General features: G+C 36.9%; 1 protein-coding gene and 1 long non-coding RNA gene across 2 annotated transcripts in view; one reads left to right on the top strand and one right to left on the bottom strand.

Moving 5' to 3' along the window:
* LOC111811402 (pleckstrin homology (PH) domain-containing protein) overlaps nt 1-22,919 on the bottom strand; it is a 72,023-nt gene extending 49,104 nt beyond the window's left edge. Inside the window, exons 1-10 of the mRNA XM_087117799.1 lie at nt 22,575-22,919; nt 21,836-21,939; nt 18,730-18,864; nt 18,590-18,640; nt 11,273-11,367; nt 11,087-11,204; nt 5,048-5,149; nt 4,771-4,959; nt 4,349-4,509; nt 1,891-2,061 (exon numbers count right to left, since the gene is read on the bottom strand). Coding sequence (XP_086973925.1) covers nt 1,891-2,061; nt 4,349-4,509; nt 4,771-4,959; nt 5,048-5,149; nt 11,087-11,204; nt 11,273-11,367; nt 18,590-18,640; nt 18,730-18,864; nt 21,836-21,939; nt 22,575-22,671 — 1,223 coding nt within the window. The 5' untranslated portion in view covers nt 22,672-22,919. The remainder of the gene's footprint in view (nt 1-1,890; nt 2,062-4,348; nt 4,510-4,770; nt 4,960-5,047; nt 5,150-11,086; nt 11,205-11,272; nt 11,368-18,589; nt 18,641-18,729; nt 18,865-21,835; nt 21,940-22,574) is intronic.
* A 1,928-nt stretch (nt 22,920-24,847) lies between these two features.
* LOC147789239 (uncharacterized) lies at nt 24,848-27,268 on the top strand. The gene is made up of 4 exons (XR_015411995.1): nt 24,848-25,050; nt 25,414-25,832; nt 25,943-25,992; nt 26,971-27,268. It is a non-coding gene; the product is annotated as an uncharacterized LOC147789239 (long non-coding RNA).
* Nucleotides 27,269-27,742: the final 474 nt, after the last annotated feature.

Genomic DNA, 27,742 nt, shown 5'->3' with positions numbered 1-27,742 from the left:
CTTCAGTATCCAAATTCTTACAAGAAAAGGAATAGAAAAGTTGATCCTAGTCCTCTTATTACACGAAGAAGAAGCTCAGGAAGTTATTTCTTTTCAACCATTAAATCCTTACTAGGAATATCAGGGGGCTGTGTGACAATTCAATTTGTAATGTAAGTCCAGATATAATTCTGCTTCAGGAAACAAAATTGGAATCAAGGATCGTAAGCTGATTAAATCAATTTGGAGTTCAAGGGACAGTGCTTATGATAATTCAATTGGAAGATCAGGAAGAATGCGAACTTTATGGGATGAAAGTGCAATTTCAGCAATGGAGTTAATCGAGGACACACTTTTCAATTGGACTTTCTTTAGCTGACTTAAGGAATTTTGGGTCTATGATCCAACCAATTACAGAGAAAGAAAATACTTACGGCAAGAACTTAGATCTTTCTCTGCCTACATTGCTTTCCCATGGTGTTTGGGGGGAGGATGGGGCTTTAATAGTCAGATGGACTCATGAAAGATCTTTTGTGAATAGAACAAAAGGCATAGCATGTGGTTATCTAATCGTGTAATAGAAGAGCTAAATTGGATGGAGCTCTCTCTTCCAAAGTGGCGGTTTACTTGGTCAAGGGGTTCTAGAACCCCTTCATACTCATTCTTAACTTCTTTACGTTAAATGAATGGCATATGCTTTATGTGAAATCAAGGGTTTCTAGAAAGGCAAGGGTTACCTTGGAACATTATCTTTTACTGATGGAATCCGAGGAATTTCTCATGGGATCCTTCTCCCTTCCGAATTTGTTGCAGCAAGACTACTTTAATGGGTGGGTAGGTTTCTCAATTCTTAAGAAGTTCAGAATTCTGAACGATCTAATAAAAACTTGGCACAAAAATAATTTGTTTCTAGGCAAGAAATCTTAAGATGATTATATTTCTCAAATATCTGTTCTCGATTGTAAAGCAGAATCTATGCCTTTTGTACAAAAGAAGTGGCAAGAAGGCGCTCTCTCAAGGTGATCTATTGAAAGTGCAGATAAGCTAACTCTTCTGGAGGATGTATAACAAAGACATAAGGGCTTGAAACTCAGAAAAGCAGCTTTAACCCTGAGAAAATGAGGCCAAAAAATATATTTCTCAATACTCTTCTAGCATTGAAGGAGTTATTAGCTGGGCAAGCCCTTTGAAGCCTTCCAAGCCCCTGTAAAGTGCCATGGAAGAATCTTCAATGGGATCGTAAATATCTATTGGGTTTTCCACAACAACAACATGTGCAACACACTTCTTGTGCTCATTGGCCCTTGCATGCCTTCAAGGCCTTCGCTATTATGGGTTAATGTGGTTATAGCTATCATTTCAGAATTTGGTGGAGAATTTTTGCCAGTAAGCAAAGAGGTTGGTCGGTTTGTTTTGTTGTGGCTAACTAAAGGCTTTTTTTTGGTGCTCAGCTCCCAGAGCTTTCTAATAGTTCTCTCTGCAGGGTAGTTGTATCAACTGGGAAGCTTTTATTTCTCCTTAATTCTACTTTTATTTTCATGTTTGTTCCTGTTTTTCCATCCGTTTTGCTCTTTTCTCTTTTTCTTTTACCTTCCCCCCCCCCCCCCCCCCCCCCCCCCAAATGTATTGGGAGGAAAAAACCTATAGTACAATACGTATTTGCTACATCAAACCGACCGATGTTTACATAATAACCTTATAAAAAGTATAAAAAGTCATATAGATTCGTTTTCAAAAAAAAAGTATTTTACATAATAAGCTTCTAGACTCAGCCCAAACATTCCAACCATGCAAGACAAATTGGGTCTTGACCAACAAGGAAATAAAGTAGAAAAGGAGAATTAAAAAAATGATACAAACATCACATTATGGCCCTGTATCGCATTTAAGGATAAATTTGTCAAAATGTACCTCCATTGAAGAATGAGCTCAATATCGAGCTCGCGGTCAAGTTCCTCAATATGTATGTCATCATCAACAATTGCACGAGTAGGATCAGACTTAAGCAACGAAGCATACAAAGAGATATATCTCTTGCGTAAGTTTGCAAACTTCAGAACCTGCTCCCATGTCATTTTTCCACTGCAACATACCAAAGAATATAATGTAGAAAAGTAGAAGAATTAACAGCCTCAAAGACAACAATTAAGAATCTAAAAAGAAATAAACTAAAGAAAATAAAATAACAGGGATGGAGGAGGGGGAGAAGAAAGAAGAAAGAAGACGGCCGTACGATTAGTTAGGATAAGAAAATGGAGAACATTTTAAGTAAGAATCCAAAATATTGGATCCAACAAACAACAAAAAGTGGAAGATACGGATTTATCCCCAACCATCATCTACAAATTTAAGAAAATGACAACCAAATCGAAGCTCTCAAAACCTTGAATTAATTGATCCTTACGATGTCAATATAGAAATGGTGTAATCGATATAAATCCAATGACTTTGATAAATCATTCGCGAAGGAATTTCATTGAAAATATTTGGAGGATCTAGAACAACATCATTTTCGTATCTAAGGAACACATACCCTCTTATCTTATCCTTAATCTCAATAATAGTTAGGAGAAAACCACACAAATTCCTTTCAACTTCAATAAATGCCTTACAGCAATCCAACATATCAAGTGTCGAAAAGAAAACTTACTAGACCACCAAAGTAATGGTCAATAACTTCAAAAGTACTATGTTTCCAATAAATTAAATATATGTTCTTGATTAAATAACTTCAAAAGTACTATGTTTCCGCCCATTTCGTTGACAACGGAAGTGAAATCGCGAGGCAGAATGAGTTCCAGTTGCCAAATTTATGGCCATAAGTGTTCTTTATATTTTGCTGCATTTCTTGAAAATGTAGTGTTAAATAAGCGGTTACAACATTGGTGGATTGGAGAAGGCCTTCTGGACTCTTCAGGCAGTGGAGATCAAAAACACCTAAAGTTCGTACTGGTGAGATCCTTAATAAATTTGCAGAAAAGGGTTTGATTGTGCCAGTGAAGGAAGAACAGAAGAAGGTCGGGAAGAAATTTACAGCGCCCCTATTGTTCGTTCTGCTGCAATTATACTGGCCAAAGAAGAGGAGTTTTTCAATTGTGATTCCAGGGACAACCCAATTGGTAAATCTTTTGGCTGCTCATGATATTCCAATCTATGGCGACCCATCTGCACTTGTAACTTTTGAACCAACAGAATTAAAGATTTCAGTTTTGGATAATGAGAATTTTCAGTTCTATTTGGTTTCGGCAGATTCACCTACCGATCTTTCACTTGACCAAATTTACCGATCTTTCACTTGACCAAATTTATTCAAAGCCTTCATACCTACCGATCTTCCACTTGACCAAATTTATTCAGAGCCTTCATACCTGATCTTTCCCCTTGACCAAATTTATTCGAAGCCTTCATATCTATCGTTGACAATTTATTCAAAGCCTTCATAATTACCAATGACAAATTTATTTGAAACCTTCATAGCTACCGTTGATAAATTTATTCGAAGGCTTCATAGCTACCATTGACAAATTTATTTAAGTCCTTCATAGCTATCATTGATATCATGCCTTGACACTAAAGCCATGTCGTCGAAGTAATGCAATCAATATTGCACATAAATCTATCCAAGTCTAAACTACGAATGATATCTATTACTTAGCTCAAGCGGGGTGTCAAAGGATATTTGTATAATCTCATATTAAATAAGGGAAGGAGTTGACCTCCCTAATTTATCTGGTTGGATTTATTTAGATTTAGTTGTCTAGTATCCAGGGATTATTATTTAGATTTATTGTTACCTAATAACTAGAGATTTTATTTAGATTTATCTACGATACCTATTCTCTAAGGATTACCTACATTACCTAGTATCTAGGGAATTTAGATTATCTATTGATTTAACAAGAAAAAACCCAGCTAATTTAGACTTGCAACTATGACACCTACCTAGCATCATCATGCTATATTTGTTGTTGTATACTGCTCAATTCAATGACTTTTGACCACAAACTAGCAGCACAGAATATTTACACAAACCGAGAAAAATAGAACATGTCACCCAGTGTTTCTATACATGTAACTCAAATAAAAGTATGATTAGAAAACCGTTTCTACTTAACCTTACTAAGCATCACCTAACTCAAATCAGAACTGTATACTAAATGTTTAAAACATACAAAAAAGAAAAAAAAAGAAAAAAAAAAAAAAAAAAAAAAAAACAAACAAAAAGGATTTATTATCAAGAAAAGCTTCTCTTTTTTTTTTTTTTTTTTTTTTTTTTTTTCTTGTGTTCTTTTATCAGATGAGAAGATTTAATTCAATAACAAATGGAGACAAATCCTTTAGAGAAAACAGCACAACTGGTCAAAATTACCTTCCCTTCTTCAACTGATCAGAGATTGAATTAAAAGCATACTTCCACCAGGAACGAGGATCAGTTTTCACGGAAACATGAGGCCGAAAATGAGCATACTTTAATCGTTGATTGAACGCAGAAAAATTATCAACTAATTTTAGGATATCTCTGTACCCATTCTGCAAAAAGAAATATAAAAAGATCATTCAGAAAGACGTTTTCTGGTTTAAATTTTTTTCTTTTGACTACTCTCTAGGCTTCCACATTAAAATACTTTCAGAATGATCCCCTTTCATATCAACAAAAATCCTATTTTGAGTTGGGATTGCTAATTCAGATAACTGCATCGAAGGATTTCATTAATTCTTCCAATAAAATTTGTTTCTAATGCAAAATTACAGTTTAGGGTGTTTCAGATGTAAATGTCTATATATAATAACCTTTGACAAACAGAGTGTCACGTCATCCAAATATACTGATGCTTTCTGTAGAGGTTCACGGCTATCAGCATGATCATTTTCCCGCAGCTTTGTATACCTTGCATATCCAGACACCGGTTGCAAGATGTAGCTGTGTTTTTTGTCAAAACCTTCAGCTGGTTTCCCATTCTTGGTACCAAAGCGAAATACCTAAAAGGAATAGGGTATCAGAAACACAATACTAATTTTCCAAATTAAAAGACATCAACACTTGAGAGGAAGAGTAAAAGTGGAGTACTTTGTCCCATTCTGATGGAAGCAAATCCTCCCACGGTTTATCCATATACCAAGGAGATATATCACAATCAAGATAAACTGCTAACTGGTTGAGTTCAACAAACTGTTAACAAGAAACAAAACATGAGCAACAAGCTGAAATTAGGAAAAATGGCAATAAAAAGTAAGAGATACAAGAATTGAAAAGAAAAAACAATGAAACTAATTCAATATGCAACTTGCCTTTCTGGGGCTGAACTTTGGTACAACTTACCTTTCATAGTGTTGTTGGCACCATACCATTCTATATGACCATGAACCCCAGGCCATTCTTGTATTATGAACCTTATTTAGTTAAATCATTGCAAGCACCAACAGAAAAATACGATATAGTGATAAGAACTTTAGAGACAAGCAAATTAATGCATGGAAAATGATGCAACCAAGCATCAAATGAGACAAATCTCCAATGACCCTCCAAAGAGTGTTTATTATTCATCAAAAAATAAAAAACACTTCTCTCTCCTCCTGTGCACTCTCCCCCCTCTTCTCCATTACCGAAAAAACCCTAACCCTCTCCATCAACCCCTGCCCCCGTCATCGTCATCTGCCGTGGATTTGTCGATCATTGTCACTAACCGAGAAACTTCTTTGTTCCCATCCTTCTGACAGTACGTAATCTTGCCCACAACCTGGTTCATCACCCCAATCCATTCGCATTTCCTCTGCTAATCAGCCATTTACCTTTGCTTCTCTTCTTCTTCCTCTCAACTCACATTCACGGCCTTTCTTCCTCTACCAATCATCGTTCATCAGCCCGTGTCCTTTTCTCCTGCACCAACAAATCTATGTTTGTGTTTCTCTAGTCGCGTCCTCTCATCCCACACTCATGGTCTTTTGTCGTCTGTCAGATCATGTTGTCTATCGTTAGTCAAGTTCACTACCCATCATCATCGTCTATCGCTATTTGGTTCTCAACATCCATTTTTTCATTTTGTTCTTTTTTTCAATGGATCGAAGTAGTTGTATTGATGAGTTATCACTGCATTTTGTTTGAAAACGAGTATTTTTTATTGAAGATATAGATTTTAAATCGTTTGTTCATTTTTAATTTTCTCATCCATGATGGCTAAAAAATCCATGGTTGAAATGGTGTTTTGGCCCACATTTCAGTTTTTTCTCCAAGTAAGATAGAGATGAGTTTGGACCAGAATTCAAAAATGTTGGTTTTCTTCCCTATCAGTTACTTATTGTATTGTGTAGCCAATTTTTGGTGGTAGGAAGGTGATTGGTGTTCCTAATGGATTTTTAAACGTGGTTGACTTACTTACCTTTGAAGTGCAGCCATAATTCCTCCTATGTGGACATTGTGAAATCATATATCCAGCCTTCTCTATCAATTGGAGATCGGTTTTTTCCTAAGAATCCATCTCCAAATCCCGTTAAATGGGAGGTTTGGGAGGTTTTTGTTAACTTACCTTTCATAGTGTTGTAATAAAAGATAAAGAAGTTGGTGAATTAAATGGGAGGTTTTTGTTAGTAGATCTTTGTTTGAATATTCATGATGATTGAAAAGGTATGCCAAGTCCAGTTTTTAACAACAAACAACTTTTCATTGATATATGAAAAGGAAAAAAAAATATTCTAAGAATACAAGTTTCCAAAACAAATAAAGACCATACAATCAAAAAGAATGAAGCCCAAAAAACTTCCATCAAAATTTCAAAGAATATTTTGTTTACAACCCATCAAAACTTCAATGTAATAACTTATCAAACTTCCAAATAATTCGCAATCCATAAATCTGATCTTGAGGATCGTGGGTTCTTGAAGAAGCAAAATATCCAACCTGAAAGTCTTCAATCAATTACTCCAGATTGTGTACTTGCCATAAATCCTCACCAAAACCATCAATAAAAATAAATAGAAATCCTCCAGCTTGGTTAAACACATTTGAGAAGAATCTCAAATTCCATCTAATTCAGATTGTAATAGCACATCTTCCCGTTCTTTCCCTTTGGTAATTCTACCATTTTGGCAAGGAGTTACCCAAGCAAGGGAAAAAAAATTATCTTCATCATTGAAATATTCATCAAATTCATGAAAAAATTGTTCCTCCATGGTCTTCGATGTTCTTCGTTGTTGTTTGAACCCTCTCCTCATAAGAATAATCAATAAGTCCATCAAAGAGTAGTTCTTCCATGGATTTTGTTATAGCCTGAAAAGCTTTTTTTAAAAAAAATCATTGAAACATTTTTCTTGCCCATTCAACCATTTCGAGGACAGCAACAATTTCTCTCCCATCAATATTCTTGTTAATCTGCAAATTTTCTTCATATTCTGAAGCTTTCTAATTCTCAACTGATGACCAATATGAGCTTGAGGTATCCTTTGTAGCTCACAAAACTTCTTTGTAGGTTACCTTGGTTAAATGTGTAGGGTGTGTTACTTTTTCTTCATAATTCTCAAAATCGACAGATTCTGGGTACATCTAGGGGTAATTGCAAGGAACAACTTTTTTAATCATCGTCCCATGATATTTTGACCCCCTGTGAATATTTTCTTGAATACACGCTTCAATTTCATGCAAACTTGAAAGTGTGGGAAAAATTCATTACTTTCTCAAACCAAACAGTCCAATTTTTGCTTCAAGAAGGTTTCCACTATCCTGTCCATTGTTTTTGCATGTAATTCCTTTGACTTGGGTTCCAGCTGGCTGGTTAATTATGTTCAGGAAGATTTTTTGTGCCTCAACTGTCTGAGTTGCATGCCCTTTCAAATTCCAGCAGGCAACACCCAGCACTTCTTTTTTTCCATTTGTTCTTCCTTCTTCCGTTCAGCATACCCACTCTTTCTTGATTCATTTTCTTGGATTTCTTTTCACCGACTTACGGAAGTATTTATTTAATTGAATTTCTATTTCATCAATTCTTACAATTTCTTCTTCAATATCCTCTAATCAGAACTTGTTTTGTAGCTTCAATGGGTTATAGCGTTCTAGGGTCATCTTGTGCACAAAATCATAATCCTATTCTTCCGTATGCACCTATTAACTAGGCCATTTACCTCTAAATCCAAGTTGCAGACTCAAGCACCGTAAGGGGCTTGGCATTGTGGTGCCAAAAACTAAAAATATTTTCTTCAACGGAATCTAGATTCAAAGTATTATCCTCAGTAATTGGAGGAATTGAAGAATGACGCACTATTCTTCAAGTATAGAATTGTGGATAAGCTACAACAAAACAATCTTTCACATCCAGAACACTTAAAAACTTAGAGAACTCAAGCGCCCTAAGGGAGTCACCTAAAGGGGTCACATTAGCGATTGCAATAGGAAGCTCTAAGTTTTCCTATGAAGCATACAAAAAATATGGTGATTAAACTAATAAATCATCAAAAGGTGGTGAATATCTATGTTGAGGAGACTTTTCATCTTCAATTACCAAGCCAATTCGAGTAATGTCCTATAGATTCAAAAAATATTTTAGATCTAAAGTGATATCATATGACATTAGATGGAAGGAATATCAGTTGAAGTGATATCCCAAATTGAAGGAAAAACTTTCCCTTCTTGGATCAATAGCTTCCATTGAGGCAAGAATGAAACAACAAATGTTCTTTTGAACTTCAATATAAGTTGACCTACAATCCAACAAATTAGGGTCTTAGATGAAATACGAATTAAATCACCAAAGTAATGACCTACTGCGCATATTTTAATAGTGAGAGGTAAGTTCATGATTTTAGTCCAACCTCCATAGTCATTGATGAATTCTGGTTTACTACGCTTGCTCATGTCCCATTTTTCATACTAATTACTTTCCCTCCATCAAATATTCGCTATACAACACAATTGACAATTGCTCCTGAGGGAGGAGTTTAAATCCATATGTTTGATAATAACTCTCTTCAATACAGCAACTACTACGTTCTAATGAAAACCAAAAGCAAACAAGCTGATGGATGAACAAAATTCATAACAGAAGGGCAACAAAGGGCAACCAACGTATTAATAGCTTATGAAACAAACTGACAAGAGGCACACAAAAAGGCGTCCAAACGGCAAAAAATGGCAGAAAGTGACTACAAAGAAAAATTGATTAACAGCCAAGAGAAGAGACTAGCGCAAAAGTCAAATAGACCAATAAAGTGGACAGAAAAAGAACTGGCTAATGGCGAGATAGAGGACAACAAGCGAGAAGTGAAGAGATAACGATGTACAACAGTCCCAAGCAATGACAGCTAATGGGAAAGAATTAGGGTTTTATGGAGAGAGGGAGGAGAAAGGTCTCTCCATCTCTTTTAAGATGGTGAGAAGGACTTCGAATGAAATTGTATTGACAATTAGAAAGACAATTACAAGTTTCCTAAACCACCCAAGATATCTAAACTCTCCAACAAATGATTTCTAGGAATTTCCTATGCACACCATTTATGACCACATTTCGCTACAAACTTTTTTTCTAATAATTCAAAATGGGATTGATATTAGGAAGGACAATTACAAGTTTCCTAAACAATCCAAGAGGCCTAAGCTCTCCAACAAAATATTTCTAGAAACTTCTCAGTCACTCCATTTGTAACCACATTTCACCACAAATTCCTTTCAAATCTTCAGTGGTCTAAATTCTTTCGAACATTAGTTCCATAAACAGTCGCTCCTTACTCTTAAGTGTCATATTGATAACCATATTTCACTAACTCAACTTCTTTCTAATGATAGACATGGCCCCGTAATATCTGGTGTAGCCCATGAAGATAAAAGGAGGATTCACACCAAGATTAACTCCTGTCTTTATTATAAATCAAAAAAGTCGTGAAGAATACATGAGAGGGATTCTCATTAATAGAGAATTAAAAGAAATCTAAAACCCACATGAAAACTAAAAGGATTAACCAATGACTTAGTCAAGACTAAAATGAATTTACCTCTTATCCATCCACATCAATATCCTAACCACATCTCTAAAATTTCTCGATTCATATGCCTAAAGGATGAGTGAGAAGTTTGTATGTCATGGGTCTCATGTAGTAAATAAAGGGTAGCAACGGGAAGAAAGCAATTTAGTGGTTACTTAATTGAAATTGGCTCAAAAGGAGACATCAGTTCATCAATTATCTAAAGATTATCATACTTAGTATTATCACCCAAAAAACAAGGACTCACACTTACCATATTTTCCAATCGAATAGTTCTATATGATTGAAGATTATCTTAATGCCAAAAGATTATCATAATGCCAAATTCCTTTCAGCTTCATGGGATTACATAAAGATTTTATCTCTGAAGGAAATTTTCTTGTTTTATTTATTTTATGTTTATTATTATTGCAAGAACCAAGCTTTAATTGAGAAGAATGAAGGAAATACAAAGAATTCAGAGAAACAAGATCAACAAAAAAGGGAGTCCAAAGACTAATCCAAAAAATCAAACCTAGATCAAATTACAAAAATACAAAAAGACCCTGTGACCAACACCATAAAAGCATTAAACTTCACCACCTCTCGAACTTCATCACACAACCTCTTCACCCTGCAGAAAACTTAAGGAGCTGCTGGTTTACTGTTTTTGCTTGTTCCGTTTTGGCAGTTTGGGTGCAGATTTATCGTTTTATCTTTTTTGTTTGGTTTCTTAAGCATGTTGAGCATGTGGGTTAGTTGCCGTTCTAACCAGTTTAAAGTTGGTTTTGTCTTTTTGTGGCTGTTGTTTTGACCAAAGGTTTCTTCTCTGAACATTTTGTATCTCTTCATCTGTCAATGAAAAAGCTATTTCTTGGTTCAGAAAAGAAGAATGCTATAGTTTAACTTTTCACTTACCAACTAAAAGTCCGTTTCCTACAGAAAAATAAAAATAAGAGTAGAAATAAACAGTTAACAACTATAAAGGTTTGCAAGTTGAACGCTCCAGCCTTAGCATTCTGTGTGTTATTAAAGTTTTTTCAAAAAGCCTGCACATAATTGGATCTTTTCCAATAGTAACACAGAGATCGTATTTCATGTCCAATAAATAGAGAAGGGGACAAGGACATTACAAAAAAAATGAAATGTCTAAGAACCAAACCTTATGAATACGATCAAGTGCACCACCAGTTATAAAAGTCTCCTTCCAATCATCATCTACGGTAACAGCAGAAAGTTTTTCTAAGCTTACACCAGCTGCAAATGGATGTCCAGGATTGCTGCAAATGGAAACTTATGCTATTAAATAAATCAATCAAGCACATGAAGTAGAGACATTCTTTTTTACCTTTCAATATCCTCGTATCTGACGTGGATGTTTGATATCGAAAGCTTCAAATTTCCGATTATTGTGCTGATCAGTGATCCCAACCACGAATTATTCTTTAGAGAAAAGAAAAAAAGAAGGGGGAAAGGAAATTAAAGCCATGCAAATAAAAAAATATATCACATATGCTTGACATCAATTATGAGGAAGGAAAACAGGAATTCCGGAGTTCAGGGCCTTCAGGCTCCAAAAATATCAGGATGTAGTCAAAAAACATGGTAAGATGTAAACAAATTCTAGGACTTGAAATTCAGTAGAAACCTAAAAGGATAACAAAGATATAGAATGAAGCGAATTAAGCCTTTAGCTTGCCCCAATAGTATTGTCTCATCTCAAGAAGCATGCTCATTGAAATGATTTCCTAGTGTTGAAGTTTTTTTTTGATAAAATCTTTGATGATAGACATAAGGGAAAGGTAGAAGTAATAAACCTCACATGAGCAATATGGAAAGGAGAACTACTACGGAAAACGGTGCATAAAGTCATTAGTACAAGTAAAAACCTACAAAAAAGAATGTCCTACATGACTCACTTCAAAATGAGTGCCCATTGTGCAAGAAAAACAACAAATCATAAAACCATATATTTAAAAACAACAAATCATGAAAGAGAGAGAGTTGCGACTTCCGAAGCCGCCGTCATGGTTCCTCCGTTGCTGCCTCCCTACAAAGTAGCGATTTCCAGAAGCGAAGAGTCGCGACTTTTGGCGCCGTGCCAAGGTGGGGAAGACGTAGAAGACCATAAGGACAACCGCCCCTCCAATCCCACACCTACACAGCCGGCGAGCCACTCCTCCGACCGAAGAAGACCACGACGACAGCCGCTCCTCTGACTTCCAGTGCCAGTAAACGTGTACAGCCGCTCCTCCGACGACGACGCTTGCTCAACCCACGACGACAGCCACCAATAAAAAGCCTTGGAATCAATCTCTGAAGATTTCATCCTCGGCTTTTCAAAAAGCAGCTAGGTTGCTGTTTTTGCCTGATTGTACCTCCGACAGCAAGGATTTGCATCAACCAGCAAGGATTTCATTTGGACAGTAACTTTTGACCCATCAACCAGCAAGGATTTCAAATTCATTTGACTGTAACCTTTGACCCATGGCATCACACCAAATACTTCAGAGATGCAAAATTGTCATTGATAGGAAGACCTATACAATTGAGTTAGTTAGATGACAGATACAGGGGAACAAGAATCAAGCTATTACAAATCACCCGAGACAGCTTTTTTCCTATCATTGAAATGGGACTCTTTCCAATGGCTGAAAACATCTTATTAAGCACTACTATTGGCTCCATTGAACCAAAAATTCTTCAAGTTGAAACGTTTTCTGGAACAGACCATTTGGATAAAAAAACTCAGAAATAAGAAGAGTACTATGGCTGAAATCTCATTGTTTCATGGAAATGGAGGTCTTAACAAACTGTTTGTCCCAGTGGGCGAACAGAATGGTTGGATGGCTTTTTTCAATCTTATTGGAAACTATTCCGTGTTGTCCACTAAAACAACCAGACCATCAACTAAACTCAATATCTCAGAGTAGAAGACAAGACCACAGACATATCCATCTACCTACACAACCCTTGCTTGTTACTAAAAAGTTGTCACAAATGCCAGAAAGATAGATGCAGAAATATGTCTTTCGATTCTAAACAAAAAAGCAAAGACGATCAACAACGAGTTTTCCCTCTCCCCCATTCATACTGTATGGGATACGATGGTAACTATCACTCGGAAACATTTTCACGATGACTAGTTTATGATAATCAGGAGCATCCAATGCATACTCAATATCTTTTTCCAACTAACCCCTACGCTGTGAAACTAGAACCATGGTCGTCAAATAAAAAGACCCTGAATGACCCAGTGGTTCTCTCTTATAGAGGTTGGATTAAAATAAAAAATCTGCCTCTTAATCGTTCGGATATTGAAACTTTGAAACACATAGGAGACGCCTTTGGAGGTTTTGTTGAGATTGCTAAAAAAACCTCATCGAGAGTGGACCTCATGGAAGCCACCATTTTTATTGAGAAAAACACATGGGGTTTCATACCAAAAGAAGTCCCAATATCATCATCTTCCAAGAATCCCCTTATGGTCAATATAAACCCTTGCTTTAATACAGAATCGTTTGTTGATGTTATGATTGGCTACTAGGGCACTAAACAAGCATGGAAAAGTTTTTGTACCTTAGAGGATACCGAGTTTATTACAGATATTTCTTGCGGCATTCTTGGACCACACCGTTGGTCAAACCACCAAGAAACAACACCTAAAGGGGCCTCTCGAGTACAGCAAGACTCACCACCAAATTTACACCTAACAGAGTGTATGGTCATACCACAAAGGCCCAAAAAGGTAATGACCATACCCATCCGCCATGGACAACCCCCTACCCTCCAAGCCAACTCCTATAAAAAAAAAAAGGCCAATCCCCCAACTAAACCATACTCCTCCACCCTCCCCATCTTCCATGCCCCATAAACCCATGGTCTCCCCCCATGAACCAAAGGCCACCAACCCCTCACCCTACTTTCCACCAATCTCCAAAACCCCATCTACTACACCACTTCTTATCCCGACCCACAAGTTGTGACAATATCACCAGAAAAACATGTCATCATCATAAATAACCAAAAAAACCCTCCTCGTCCCCAGAATAAAATTCTCCACGGTTGGCATTGACCAAGAATCAGACGATGAATATGCATCCAGCCTCTCCCCCTCTCCACCGCCCCACTATCCCCCACCGCGGGTAAGCCCAACATCTCTCATCCATTGCTAGAGATCAAACTTGCAGACACAGAGCTTGGCACTCTTTTTCAAAAAAAAAAGCAGGATGAAATAGAGGTAGAAGAGAGCACCCCGATATCAGCAACACTCACACCAACAAGAGCCATCCAAATCTTGGTACCATGGCTAAAAAAAACACCACATGTGCATCATGGCTATTCCATCTAGGAAAAAGAAACCCACTACGGCCAAGAAATAGATAAACTGACTAGAGAGCACTGACTAGAGAGCACTGACTAGAAAGGTTGCTGGCCTCCTTTCAAACATCAATTATGAGAAATCGAGCAAGTTTCAATTGGGAGGTCAGTACCTCTTATGATTATTATCTCTTGGAATGTTAAGGGCTTGGGAGATCGGCAAAAAAGAGCCCTAATCAAGTCCTTCCTCCTCAAATACAATCCCACAATGGTTATTCTTCAAGAAACAAAATTGAATTAGGTTGATCGTTGGACAGTTAAATCCCTTTGGAGCCCCAGACATATTGGTTGGTCAACTTTGGATGCCTTAGGTACATCAGGGGGATCTTAATCATGTGGAACGAACCAACTTTAACCATTTTAGAAGTCACCAAAGGCTTATACACCTTAACCACACATATTACACTAGCTGATAATTACAGATTTTGGATTACAGGAATCTATGGCCATGTAGATATCAAGAAAGACATCTATGGCCATGTAGATATCAATACCTCTCAACGGGCACATGAAAAATCTAGTGGAAAAGCCACCAAAAGCATGAGACACTTCAATAATTTCATAAGAAAAGCCGAACTCATTAACCTTCCCCTCAGTAATGGACTTTATACATGGTCAAACAATAGATCTCCACCCACCTCAACACTCATCGATAGATTTCTTGCCACTGAAGGCCTCCTTGGAAAATTCAGTAACGCGGGTGTTCAAAGACTGAATAGACCTACATCTTATCATTATCCCATTCTACTTTCCATGGGTTGCTATAAATGGGGCCCTCACCTTTCCGATTTGAGAATATGTGGTTGAACCATCCTGAATTTTTACCAATGGTAAAATACTAGTAGAAGAATACACCCATCCGTGGATGGTCGGGGCACGATTTCATCAACAAACTTAAAAGACTAAAAGAAGTCCTGACGAAATGGAACAAGGAGGTTTTTAGTTGTATTTCCACACATAGAAACCAACTGCTAACTGAAATTGTTCTCCTAGATCAGATGGTGGAAGCTAGCTCCATCACACTAGTTCAATACACACAGAAAAAGCTTAGGAAAGCAGAACTTATTTCGTTGGCAGCAAACGAAGAGCAATCTTGGAGACAAAAATGTAAAAAACGATGGTTAGAGGAAGGTGACATAAACTCCAAATTTTTCTATCGTATCATGGTTACAAAGAAACGAAAGAGTACCATCATGGAAATACTATCCACACAAGGCAGAAGTTTAGTGAATGAAGAAGAAATTGTATCACAATTTGTGTCCTTTTACACATCCTTATACACAAAGGACAATGCATACTACAAATTTCCCCACGATCTGGACTGGAGTCCTATTGAACAACAGCAAGTTGCCTCCCTCGAGGTCGTTTTCACTGAAGAAGAGGTGGGGAAGGCGATTCAGCACCTAGGCTCCGATAAAACTCCAGGACCGAATGGTTTTACATCATAATTTTTTCAAAAAATGCTGAAATTTTATGAGAGTTGATATATCATGAGAGTATTCCAAGATTTTTTTTTGAAACGGAGTTATCAATGGCAACCTGAATAAAACATACATATGTCTGATCTCAAAGAAATTGGATGATTGCACTGTTGCAGACTTTCGTCCCATAAGCCTCACGACCGATTTATATAAAATCATAGGAAGAGTATTATCAGAATGTTTCTAAAAAACGTTCTCCCCTTCACAATAATTGGGCAACAAACAGCTTTTGTAGAGGGGCGACAAATTCTTGATGCATCCCTCATGGCAAACAAACTCATAGATGAATGGGAAAGAAACAAAAAGGAATAGTCATTAAAGCCTTCGACAAGGTTGGTTGGACTTTCCTCGAAAACATTCCTATGACAAAAGGCTTTGGCTCAAAATGGCGAAGGTGGATTAAAGGATGCATCTCATCCACAAACTTCTCCATCATTATCAATGGAAGACCGAGAGGGAAGATTTATGCCACACGGGGTCTGAAACAAAAAGATCCACTATCCCTTTTTCTCTTCATCATGGTAATGGACTGCCTCAATCGCCTACTGACAAAAGCAGAATACAAAGGGCAGATAAAAGGTTTTCATATTGGTAATGAAGACTTGAGCATCAACCACCTTCAGTTTGCAGACAACACAATCCTCTTTTCTGACTTGGTAGATGCCTTTTCCATAAAAAAACATAATTGAGACGGTAAAAACCTTTGAAGGATTCTCTGGACAAAATATCAATCTCCAAAAGAAACAAAAAACAGAGATCATGGGCATCAATATTAGCACAAAGATTATTGAAGAATTTGCTAGCATATATGGTTCTAAAAAGGAAGAATGGTCAAATATATACCTAGGACTACCTCTAAAAAAGGAACCACAAATCATTTTCCTTCTAGAAGATTATATTGAAAAAATAGAAAGAATGTTGTCAACATGGTCATCACGTTATACTTCAAAAGGCGGAAGACTCATCCTAATACAAGCCACATTATCCAACCTCCCTACTTACTACATGTCTCTATTTGAAATGCCACAAAAAGTGGTCGCGGATATAGAAAGATCATTCAGAAACTACTTGTGGAAAGATGATGTACACCTTTTTAGATGGAATATTATAAACCTCCCAACAGAAAAGGGAGGCCTCGATCTTCTCTCGATAAGGAAGAAGAACAAAGCTCCCCTCGCCAAATGGATATGGAGATATCATCATGAAGAAAAGGCCTTAGGGAGAAATCTTACAAAGGCTAAATATACTCCTACAGCAAACAAAAATCACCCTTCCATCTTCTACAAAAAGGCCTTGGAAGTACATAAAGAAACATCAAAACCTCATCACCAACCGAACTCGCCATAAGGTGGGTGATGGGGGAAGCACATCATTCTGGACTGACCCATGGATTGAACCTTAGACTTTTGTACAAGCTCTCTCACAGCAAAAAAGCCACGATTAAAGAAACGTAGAATGTTGTCAACAAATTTTGGGACCTGAAGCTTAGTAAGAATTTAAAGTATAATGAAGCAACGGAGTGGGCCAAATTAAGCCTTGACCTTGCCCCTGTGGTATTGTTAAACAAAGCAGACTCACCGACTTGGCTCCCCAGCGCTGACGGGGTCTTTTCTACAAAATCCTTGATGATGGACATGGGGAAAAAGTGAAACCAATAAATCCCACCCTAACAAAGACAGTATGGAACGAACATCAACCTAAAAAGGTGAAGTTCTTCCTTTGAAAAATAGCGCATAAAGTCATTAACACAAGTGAAAATCTTCAAAAAAGAATGTCTTATATCACTCTTTCTCCAAATTGGTGTCTATTATGCAAGAAAGAAAACGAATCACAAAGCCACTTGTTCATGCAATGCACATACGCTCAGAATTTCTGGACAACAATTCTCAATATATTCGGATGGTATCTCATATTTCCTAGGGAGGTAAAGGAATTTTTGCATATCGCCTTAACGTACCACCCTTTCAAGAATACAAAAACCCTATTATGGAAAAACCTCATCATGGCTTTCTTTTGGAATTTATGAAAAGAAAAAAAATCAGAGAATATTTGCAAAAAATACACAAATTTTCGACAACGTTGTTTACCAAGCTATATCTTGGTGTAAACTGTCTAATATTTTTACTTCATATAGTTATACCTCCTCCCTCATTACAAATTGGAAAGGTCTTTTGTAAACACCATGGATTATACATCCCTTTTGTAAATTTCAATCATCAATGAAATTGTCTCTTATATAAAAATAAAAATAATAAAAATAATAAAAAAAATAATTTTATTTCCAATAGTCATACCTCCCTCATCATGGGGTCCTTTGTAAACAGTACGGATAATACATCCCTTCTATAAATTTCAAACATCAATAAAATTTGATTCTCCTTAAGCTAGAGATGTAGAATAAATGGCTAGACATCAATATCCTCTAATAAGATTTGGATGTGACTTCGTGTGCAAGTGTTTGAAAAGGGACAAAGTTTCCTACCTCAAATAAATGACCGGGTTTCTACTTGTTCTTTTTATTATTCTTTTTTAGTATTATTGTTCTTTTTGGGGTGGGTTTTTTAGGTGTGATCAGCAATATTTAATCACGATGGCCATGAGCCTCACAAGTAACAACCAATGCATAAAAAAATTACAATACAACTTCAACGTATTTTCCATGAAATTATATCTTAATGTTTCACCAATGCAAATCGAAATTCATTGGCAATTAGTGGAGAAAACTCGATTAAGAACATATAAGAGAAAACTTGCAACCTCCATTCAGGGACCGAAACGACCCATAGTGCATACAGTAGACATACCATTTCTGTCTTCATTCGCTGCATCCTCTCCAAGAGTTTGATTTCCATTTCCTGCTCCATGTTAAGAGTGAGTAAATTAGAAATCTATATGGTGATATGGTTTCTTTGTCCCCAACCCCCCGGGGAAAGAAAAATCTTACCCGGACTCTAGCTTTCTTGACCTCTTGGATAGCCTCTTCACTGTGTCCTTCAACTTCAGTAGCAGGCTCGGCTAATAAGAAAATTCGATCTAAATACACTATGACAGGATCTTGACCAAGTCTGCTCCATGGAACCTGATTTGGAAGACGTATTAATGACATAAAAACCATGTACACAAAAGTCAAAGTTGAAACAATATGACAAGTACTCTTGCAAATAGCCGTATAGCTGAACGGAAATAAGTAAATTCAAAATAACAAGTAAATAAAAATTAATTACCTGTTTAAGTCATAAATATATGTATAACAATCAAGACAAGAGAACCAATCAACGTGCCATGTAAGAGCCCACCAATTAAAAAGATTTTTAATTCTCTGCACCAAAGTGGTATCAGAGGCCACTTTCTCTGTACCGAAGTGGTATCAGGGGCCACTTTAACCCTTACCTTTGGATGGTAAAGGGAAGATAGGAACTTAACATTTTGCTCGATCGGAAGTTACAAAATATCCATTTGACTTGTTAATTTAACCATAAATGAGAGGATTCAACATTAATGCAAAGCATCAACCGATCTTTCTAATAGATCAAATAAATATCATTGAAAGATGAAAAAATTATCAAACAAAAATTCACCCATATGAACATAACTACCAAAACTAAGGTTTATAACTTATTTAAGAAGTGCAAAATACTTAATTATTAATCAAAATGATTTTTATATGTTTCTCAGTTCCAAAAATCTTTCTTATAATATATCCATCAATACCAATATTTCTGCAAATATGAGACCTTCACATTTTCACCAGCATTTTAATCCTTGGTTACAAGATGTTGATCTTAATATTCAATGGTGCATCCTTTCTCAAGAAAGATTGAAAAGAAGGATGGCTGCAATTGAAACACTGATAAACCTGAAGCAATCCATCCGCAACTAAACCTAGCAAATCAATGGCACAGACCTTGCCCCAAGAACCGATCAAGTAGATTTCGACCCGGCATAAGCAGAATGCTTAAATTAGCATGGGAGAAGAAAACCCATCGTTTAAAAATTTCCAAGGGTACATGACAACAAAGAAGAGACGGGATAATCTACAAATGAATTTTTAGCTTCAAGAATTCAATAAATGGGTGGAACATCCTCAGACAACTTCAATTGAGAAAGTGTGAGCTTTTGAAAAAGACCAGCAGCAAACTAGCAGTGAAATAAAAACCTTGGGAGTTTGTTCTTTCCAATACAAAATTGCATCTTGTGAAAAAAAATAAATAAATAAACATGTACAAGATTTCTTCATATGCAATAACACACCAGAAAGATCAGAAAGTTCAAAATCACACAAATTAAAATGGGCAATTGCACGTGGTGGGAACTGGGAATTTCTTCACTGTACATGTGCATATATTTGATGGAGAATATTCAGTCAGAAAGTTATGAACTGCTTTATAGAAGGTAGCAAATGACAAGTGAAGAACGTAGGTTAACATACCCATCAATTTACTGCATAAGCACTAAAAATACCTTAGCTCAAGTTGAAAGCCAACTAATAGGTAGTGTACACATTAAAAGAAAATAGACTTACGTCCCACTGACAAGCTAACTGAATCTATTCCACCAGCTCAAAAGGCAGACAAAAGAACTCACTAAGACCACTACAAGGTTCAGCTCAGTCAGGAACCTGAATTCCAAGCTCAAGTAGATCTGAGAACCAAAAAGATGCCCACAAATCCAGAACTCAGCATTTCGCTCAAGACAGCAGAAAAACACTCAAACTGTTCTTATAACCTTCTGCAACCAGACAGAAATCAGAAAAAAGAACCATACACGAATTCAAACATTGGAAAGGGATTAGATGAGGGCAAGTTGACTACAGAAGCAAATAGTATACGCCATAAGCATTTTACAAAAAGAGGCCAATGAGGAAAGTGAAGGCAGAGAAGAGGATGAAGAAGTAGATTATCCTTAGAAGGAGGAGATGAAAGATAACCATTATGCTACACAATCCACCAGTTTCTACTGACACCTAAAGTAGATCCAGTACCACCAAGGCCATGAGATCTTCCAGACCCCAATGCACTAATAGCAACAAGGTCTGGCAAGTGCTTGCAGACAGAAGGAATTGCAAGAATCAATCCTTACTATTCATCTTCCTTTCCCTACCCCCACCCAAACCACCAACAGCATGGAATATCATTTTGAGAAGAAAAAAAACTTTTGATTGATGATATTGATTTGATTGTTTGAAACTTGTATCCAGCTTTTGGTTCTTTTGGATGTCTCACCTTTTGAGTCAATAACAACGAAACAAAGAAATGGAGCCCATGAAAATTTCTCGGGTGGAGTGGTGGTTAGGTCAAAGAGTTTCAAATACTGGTATTCTCAATAGGCATCCTTGGAGCTTACTGTTATAGTATTTGGCAAGAAAGGAACCGCCCGATCTTTCAAGATAAGAAGCTTTTGTTTCATATTATTTTTTATGCTATAGTTCTTTGGTTGTATCTTGATGTAAATGTTCTCCTCTCTATCACCACTATAGGTATAATGCTCCCCTTACCAACTGGCGAGATTTTTATGTAACTCCATAGGGGCAATGCCCCTCTTTTGTAATTTCATGCCATCAATGTTAATGCTTCTTATCCAAAAAAGATTCCCAACAGACTGAAATAATTGTTTAACAATCTTTCTTGGCAGTCGACACAATTGGCTATAAAAGCTTGTCGATCCTATTGTAAAAAGATTTTCCTTCAATAATTCTTCTTTATTTCTCTGCACCAAGGATGAATCGTTGAAACTTAAGAAGTCACAGAGCAACTCTTTTTATACAAATAATTAGAACATAGTCTCACTATGTAACATGAAGTGCACTTTCCTGATCATTTGGGCTTTAATAACCATCCAGTTCAAATACATTGATGCCTTTCAAATTTCAAAGATTCATGTTTACTATTCAGCTTCAATTTTCTTCTCCTGCTGATATGTAAGTTTTGGTCCATAATATTTCCAATCAGGGAGTTAAAATAATTATAAGTATGATTAAACTATTCAATTTTGAAGGGAAAATCCCAATATGAAATAATATTATGGACTGTGCTGATGGAAATTTCACAAACCTTAATTTTAACTGATCCAAGAAATCCGGCTTTAACTTTCACTGGCAACTTCAATGCATTGAGTGCCTCTGGCTTCAGCTGCATATTTGTTAGCTCAACATCACCTGTGAGACAGTAACAGAAACAAGTAGAAATCTCAATCAAAACCATAACGACTTCAAATACAGGATAACAAATAGAGCTTTGCACGCATGCTTGACAATGCAATGCCCCCCAATTATGCCAACCGTTTTCAAATTCAGATATTTTATGTAAAATCTCGTACTCATAAAAGTTTCCAGATCAGAAAGAATTTTTTATGCTCCTACCGCAATTCATAACCAGATACAGGTAGAAATCATGGGCTTGACCTCCTCGTTCACTGTCTATTGTTAATATCAAATGGCGCTTAATCCTACTAATATCCTCTACCCGAGCGCGATGCAATGCCTTGTAAGTGTTATATCCATAGTGGAATAACAGTAAGGTCCAAATTGAAGAAACGTAACTCACTAATTCATCGGTAACATAGTTCAATCCCACTAGCTATCTTCCTAGCAAACTCAATGCTATCCTCTCATTAGCCACCTTACAACTATTCCGAAGAAAAATTACATATTCTTATTGCCTAAAGTTATAAAACTTTCAAAACTCGAACCGCCAAAGATCAAAAGCTCAATATCTGTAGACAGTTGGCAGAAGTTCCTAAAGTAAAACTCATGAGATGGAAACAGCAGAAGTAAAATGAAATGAATCCAACCTTGCCATACACTGATCTTTAGAGCCTCCTTGTTGAGTCCTCGTACATAATTTCCAAGGTACCTCTGCAATAAGTACGCCACTTGATCCTCCAACATGTTTCTGGCTTCTCAATAAGATTCTTGTACGTTAATCTACAAACCAAACAGCAAGCAGAACAAACTTAAGATGAAGAAGAAGAGGAAGAAGAAGAAGAACGAGAAGCAATTCAAAGTCAATTCGATATTCATTCTCAGAGACGGGATGATCCGTTCGAGTCACGGCGTGTTCCCTGCGAGTATTTAGAAAGAAATCGCCACAGTCGACATATCGTATACATTTCCCTCGAGTTTCATTACAAAGGAAGTGATCGGAAGGATTAAGAGTTCTGACAACGTTACAGATCGACGCCACGTGATGTGCATGTGGGTAAAATTTAATAGAAAAGTCAAACCTAATAGCAGCGTTAGTGGTGACAGCAAGGAGCATACTGTGGTTCTGTTTGCAGGTGATTGTTACCAAGATGACTTGATCCTGACTCTTTTTACACCTGGCCTGAAATTACGTAATTGCCATTAAGAGAGGCGGTGGAGGCTGCTGACTGGGAAAATGGCCCGAGTCTCTAGAACCGAACCAGAGTGGATAGTTTTGGCCCGTTTAGGAATGATGCGTGATCTGCACGTGATCTTTCAAATTTGTTAAATTAAGCAATCAATTTTGTACTAATCTCGTAAGTTAATTAAAATACCCTTTAATCTCACGTATTTTTTTCAAAAATATATAAAGTTTAATTAATATTCTTATACTCTCAAAATATATATATATATATATATAGATATATTTAATTGAAAAAAGTATCAGAACACCCTTAAAACTTTAAAAAAAATTCTAAAATATTTTTTTATTTTGGAATAAACATTTAATAATTTGTTTTAAATAATATCTACTTAAAAAAAAAATTCTAAAATATGAAAATTTTATTATACTTTTCCATTTTTTCTAAAAACTCCAAAAATACTTTTAAACTTTTTTTAAAATTTTCAATAATACCTTTAAATTTAAATTTAAATTTAAATTTAAAAAATAAAAAATACTCTTATTATTAGTATAATATTTTAAAAATACTCATAAACTTTGAAAATAATCCATGAATAAACGGTTTTTGTTTTGTCAGTAATAATTTTTTTAACTTTTAAAAAAAAAAATTGAAGTGTACTGAAGAATATTTTTAACTAAAGTAGTTAAAAATATTTTTTTAAAATAATAATAATAATAAGTATATTATAAAAACTTTTAAAAATTTATAAATAAATAAATAAATAAATAAAATAAATATATATATATATATATATATATATATATATATATATATATATATATATATATATATATATATATTTGGTAGACAAAGCAGACATTTTAATTTTTTAGGGTAAAAATATTTATTTTACCACGAAATCCCTCTAACTATGGTCTAGTCATCGTGAACATATGCTCAAGATGATTCTAGGACTGCAAATTTGAGGAAACCATACCATTCTCATCAAACGGCTTATTTGGATGTCTATTTTGCTTCTCATGTTTTTATTTGTACAAGACATTTTTTTAATAAAATAGTTTATCAACTATTCCTTCTCTTCTCTTGATACATAGTTTAAAAACAATCTCAGTTCTATTGATCTAAATAATTAGTGAAGTGTTGATCATCTAGTTGAGTAAAGTGGTAGTGAAGAGATACGTTTTCCATTTCTCTTTCTATCTTTAATAGTTTAACGATAACTGTGATCGGTTGCCTTTGTTGTTACAAACTTGGAGGCTGTGAATCCAAGAACGGATCATTGGAGTTATATATTGTGTCTTCTTCTTCATTAAGAGAAGGAGAAAATGTTGAACCGATTAAAGCAGTCTCTTAGAGAAGCTTTGAAAATCAGCTTCCGAAGATGTCAGGCTAAAGCTGCCAGTAGCCTAGACTTTGAGTTGAGAAATTCAGTGTTTTACCTCTTTCACGGATCTTGTAAAGGGTGTTTCTAAAAAGTTATTCTTCCACACCTTTTGTTGTTGTGTGGATCTAAATATACTTTTCTCACCGTTTTATTTTTACATCTTAAAAATTTGTTTGAATTCTCCAAATTTTTTAAATTTGAAATTCCAAGAATCCAAGGAATTTGGAAATAAATGGAAAAGCAAAAAAAAAAAAAAAAACACATTATTTATATTTTTCATGTGCACATAGTGATACGTTTTTGTAACGGTAGGGGTTTCAAAAAGGCAAAAAAAAAAAAAAAAAAGGGAACTCCTTAAATCTCGCCGGAAATCATGGGATTTACGGTGAGGTATGCCTTGCCAGCTCAGGCGTATTAAACCCTAGGTACCTTAGTAGCCGTCTTTTCCTTTTTGAGTGACTGTCATACCTGTGAGGGAGGAGCTGAAGGGTTTAGGTGAGCAATCGAAAACGTCGCTAGACTTCAGATCGGGTTCAATAACGCCGCGAGCTTTAGGTAGGAGCAGGCGCTAGTGTACGTCGGGCAAGGAGGGACTATTAGATAAAACCTGAGTTTTTCCTTATTTAGATTTACACGATTACATTAATTCTCGGTCTGACCATTTGACAAACACGTCGAATGGATTAGCGAATTCTTAGACCTCAATTTTCTAGTAAGTGTCACAGATTCAGTTGGCCACTCTCCAGCCATTTGTAGGATAGGTTATATTTAAATAGGAAATTTCAAGCGCAGTCAAAATTTCAACTTCTCTCTTTGTTATTTTTACGCATTTTATTTTTTCTTCCAACAACCTCTTGTCGAAGATTTCCTCTCACCGAGAAAAAGGAATTTCCCTGGCTGATTATCGAAATCCAACAGGGACAGACGCGCCACCGGAGATGGACGAACGACGACGCTTCCACAGGTAACAGCAGCCAAGCTCGCGATTAGGGCTATTGAGGCGTTTGGGCGAGGAAGACGAAGCGGCAGGCGCGGGTCGACCCTCGGCATTACGCGGTTCGTCTCGGCTGGCGTGCAGCCCACACCTCGCAGGCCGCGCTCAGACACCACCATTGGGCCTCGTTCCTTTTCGGCCCAAACCAGAGGTGCCCCCAGAAACCCTGCGCCGTTAGGGTTCTTCGCAGCCCGTCGGTTTCGGCTCCACTGGCGGCTCGGCTAGGTCGGCTCGGCTGTGCGGCTTGGCGGCGCGGCTTGGCGGTCGACATCCGAATAGTATACCGATTTCTAGGTTTTTGACCCTTCTGGAGCCATTCCCACCCTTGTTTCAGCCATCTGAGGTCAGTATAACTCCATTCTGATAAAATAGATTGTGATAGGGACGTACCTTGGTAGCTAGGCATAAGAGCTAGTTGTGAAAGGGCTCTAAGTGTATCATGTTATCTTATAGGAGGTAGTTAGGCGCTGGAGTTAGCATTGTGGGTGACTTCGGCCAAGGCGGTAAGTAACCTTACTGTTGGCGTTAGTTATGTATGTATGTTGGTGCGTGCCCTGTGGCCCTTGCATGCACCATATGTTGTTGCTGTATGCTAGGTTAGATGTTTCTTGCAGTGAAATGCTATGCATGCTATGTTTATGTATGTGATTCTTGCAGTGAATTGCTATGTATGTCATGTTTATGAATATGATGTCGTGACACGGTTTGTTACCCCGTATGTATGATGAGCTTGGTTGACATGTCATGATTGTAATGAGAACCCCGCATGCCATGAATGAGATAACTAGTATGCTATGATATGCTTGCTCAATGTGGACCCGGTTATGCTATGTAATGCGGCGAGGGGATGGGACGTTGTATGTACAATGCCATGGAGGTAAACCTTAAGAACCTCATGCACGCTATGGTTATGTACCTGGGGCACTCCCCCGTTATGCTACTGATGGTATGGATGCGTATATTTGATATTGTGTTCGCCACGATATCATGCAGGCCCTCCTTTGTCCGTGACGTCCGGTATTGTATGTCATACATACCCGACCAAGCCAGGCCCAGGGAGTTCACTTGCGAGCTCGCCTGGTGGGCCCACAGTCACACACGTGGGCCATGTGTGGGAAATTACCATGCATCCACCCCCGCCCGGACAAAGCAAGGGCCTAAGGCCATGGAAAGGAATGGAAGAAAGACCCCCCTCTCAGCTTCGTTCTTCTAACACTTTGCGACATGTATGGTTATTATGTACGACATGTATGGTTATTATGTGCGACAAGTTATGGCTGTTATGTGCGACATGCATGGGTATTATGTGCGACATGTATGTGTGTTGTGTGCGTCATGTATGTGTATCGTGTGCGACATGTAGGTGTATTGTGTGTGACTGCTTGTGTCTGGATGTATGAATATATGCTTAACCCCAACAGTGGGGCGACTTACTGGGTATTTTATATAATACTCAAGCCACGTGCTACCCATATTTTCAGGTAAGAGCAAGGCTCCCATGTACGGCTGACGGTGGATGATGCGAAGGGCCATGGAAATCTTGAGGAGAGTCTGTAGTGTCGTAGGCACCTTGTTGGATTCTTTTGGGTTCATAGTTTTGCGGTTGTTTCCTCTAGTTCTCTGTTGATTACTTCTAGGCTAGGTTGTCGTTATTGTTTTCCTAGGTATGAACTGCTTATATTGATGAATGCATTATCGTTATTGAGGCTGTCTCACGTGAACTCTTGTCCTGTTGATTAGACGAGTATAAGGTAACGTCGCTAATTGGGTAGAGAAAATTAGGGGCGTTACACATTTAATTGGAGGCATTATAGTTGATATCAGAGACATGTGAGTTATGGGCCCACCACGCTTCCGTTGCGCCACTCTGATTAATTTATTATGAATGACAAACTAATTTTGAATGATATTAATCATTTTGATCCCTAGAGGTGCATTTAAAACCATGAGGCTGATAGCGATACGTAACGAGCCAAAGTAGACAATATTTGCTGACGGTCAGTTTCGACTGTTATAGAACCTAAATCACCATAGGTGAGTTCATCTCAAGGAATCTTATTACCATGTTCTTCATTGAGAGTGACAGTTATCCTTCAAGAAAAAATACTTTGAAAGTTCTTCCATGAAGCACATCTTCCGTAATGAAAAAGGTATTATCAGATCTTTTCATAACCTTAGTTACACACATATCTTTGTACCATTAAAAGTAGCCAACTTTTCGCATCTTATATTCATAAGAATTTCCACAAGCGT

This window comes from Cucurbita pepo, chromosome 15, assembly GCF_057944985.1.
Source record: "Cucurbita pepo subsp. pepo isolate OVF chromosome 15, ASM5794498v1, whole genome shotgun sequence".
Classification (NCBI taxonomy): domain Eukaryota; kingdom Viridiplantae; phylum Streptophyta; class Magnoliopsida; order Cucurbitales; family Cucurbitaceae; genus Cucurbita; species Cucurbita pepo.
This window is presented reverse-complemented; position numbering and strand designations above follow the sequence as displayed.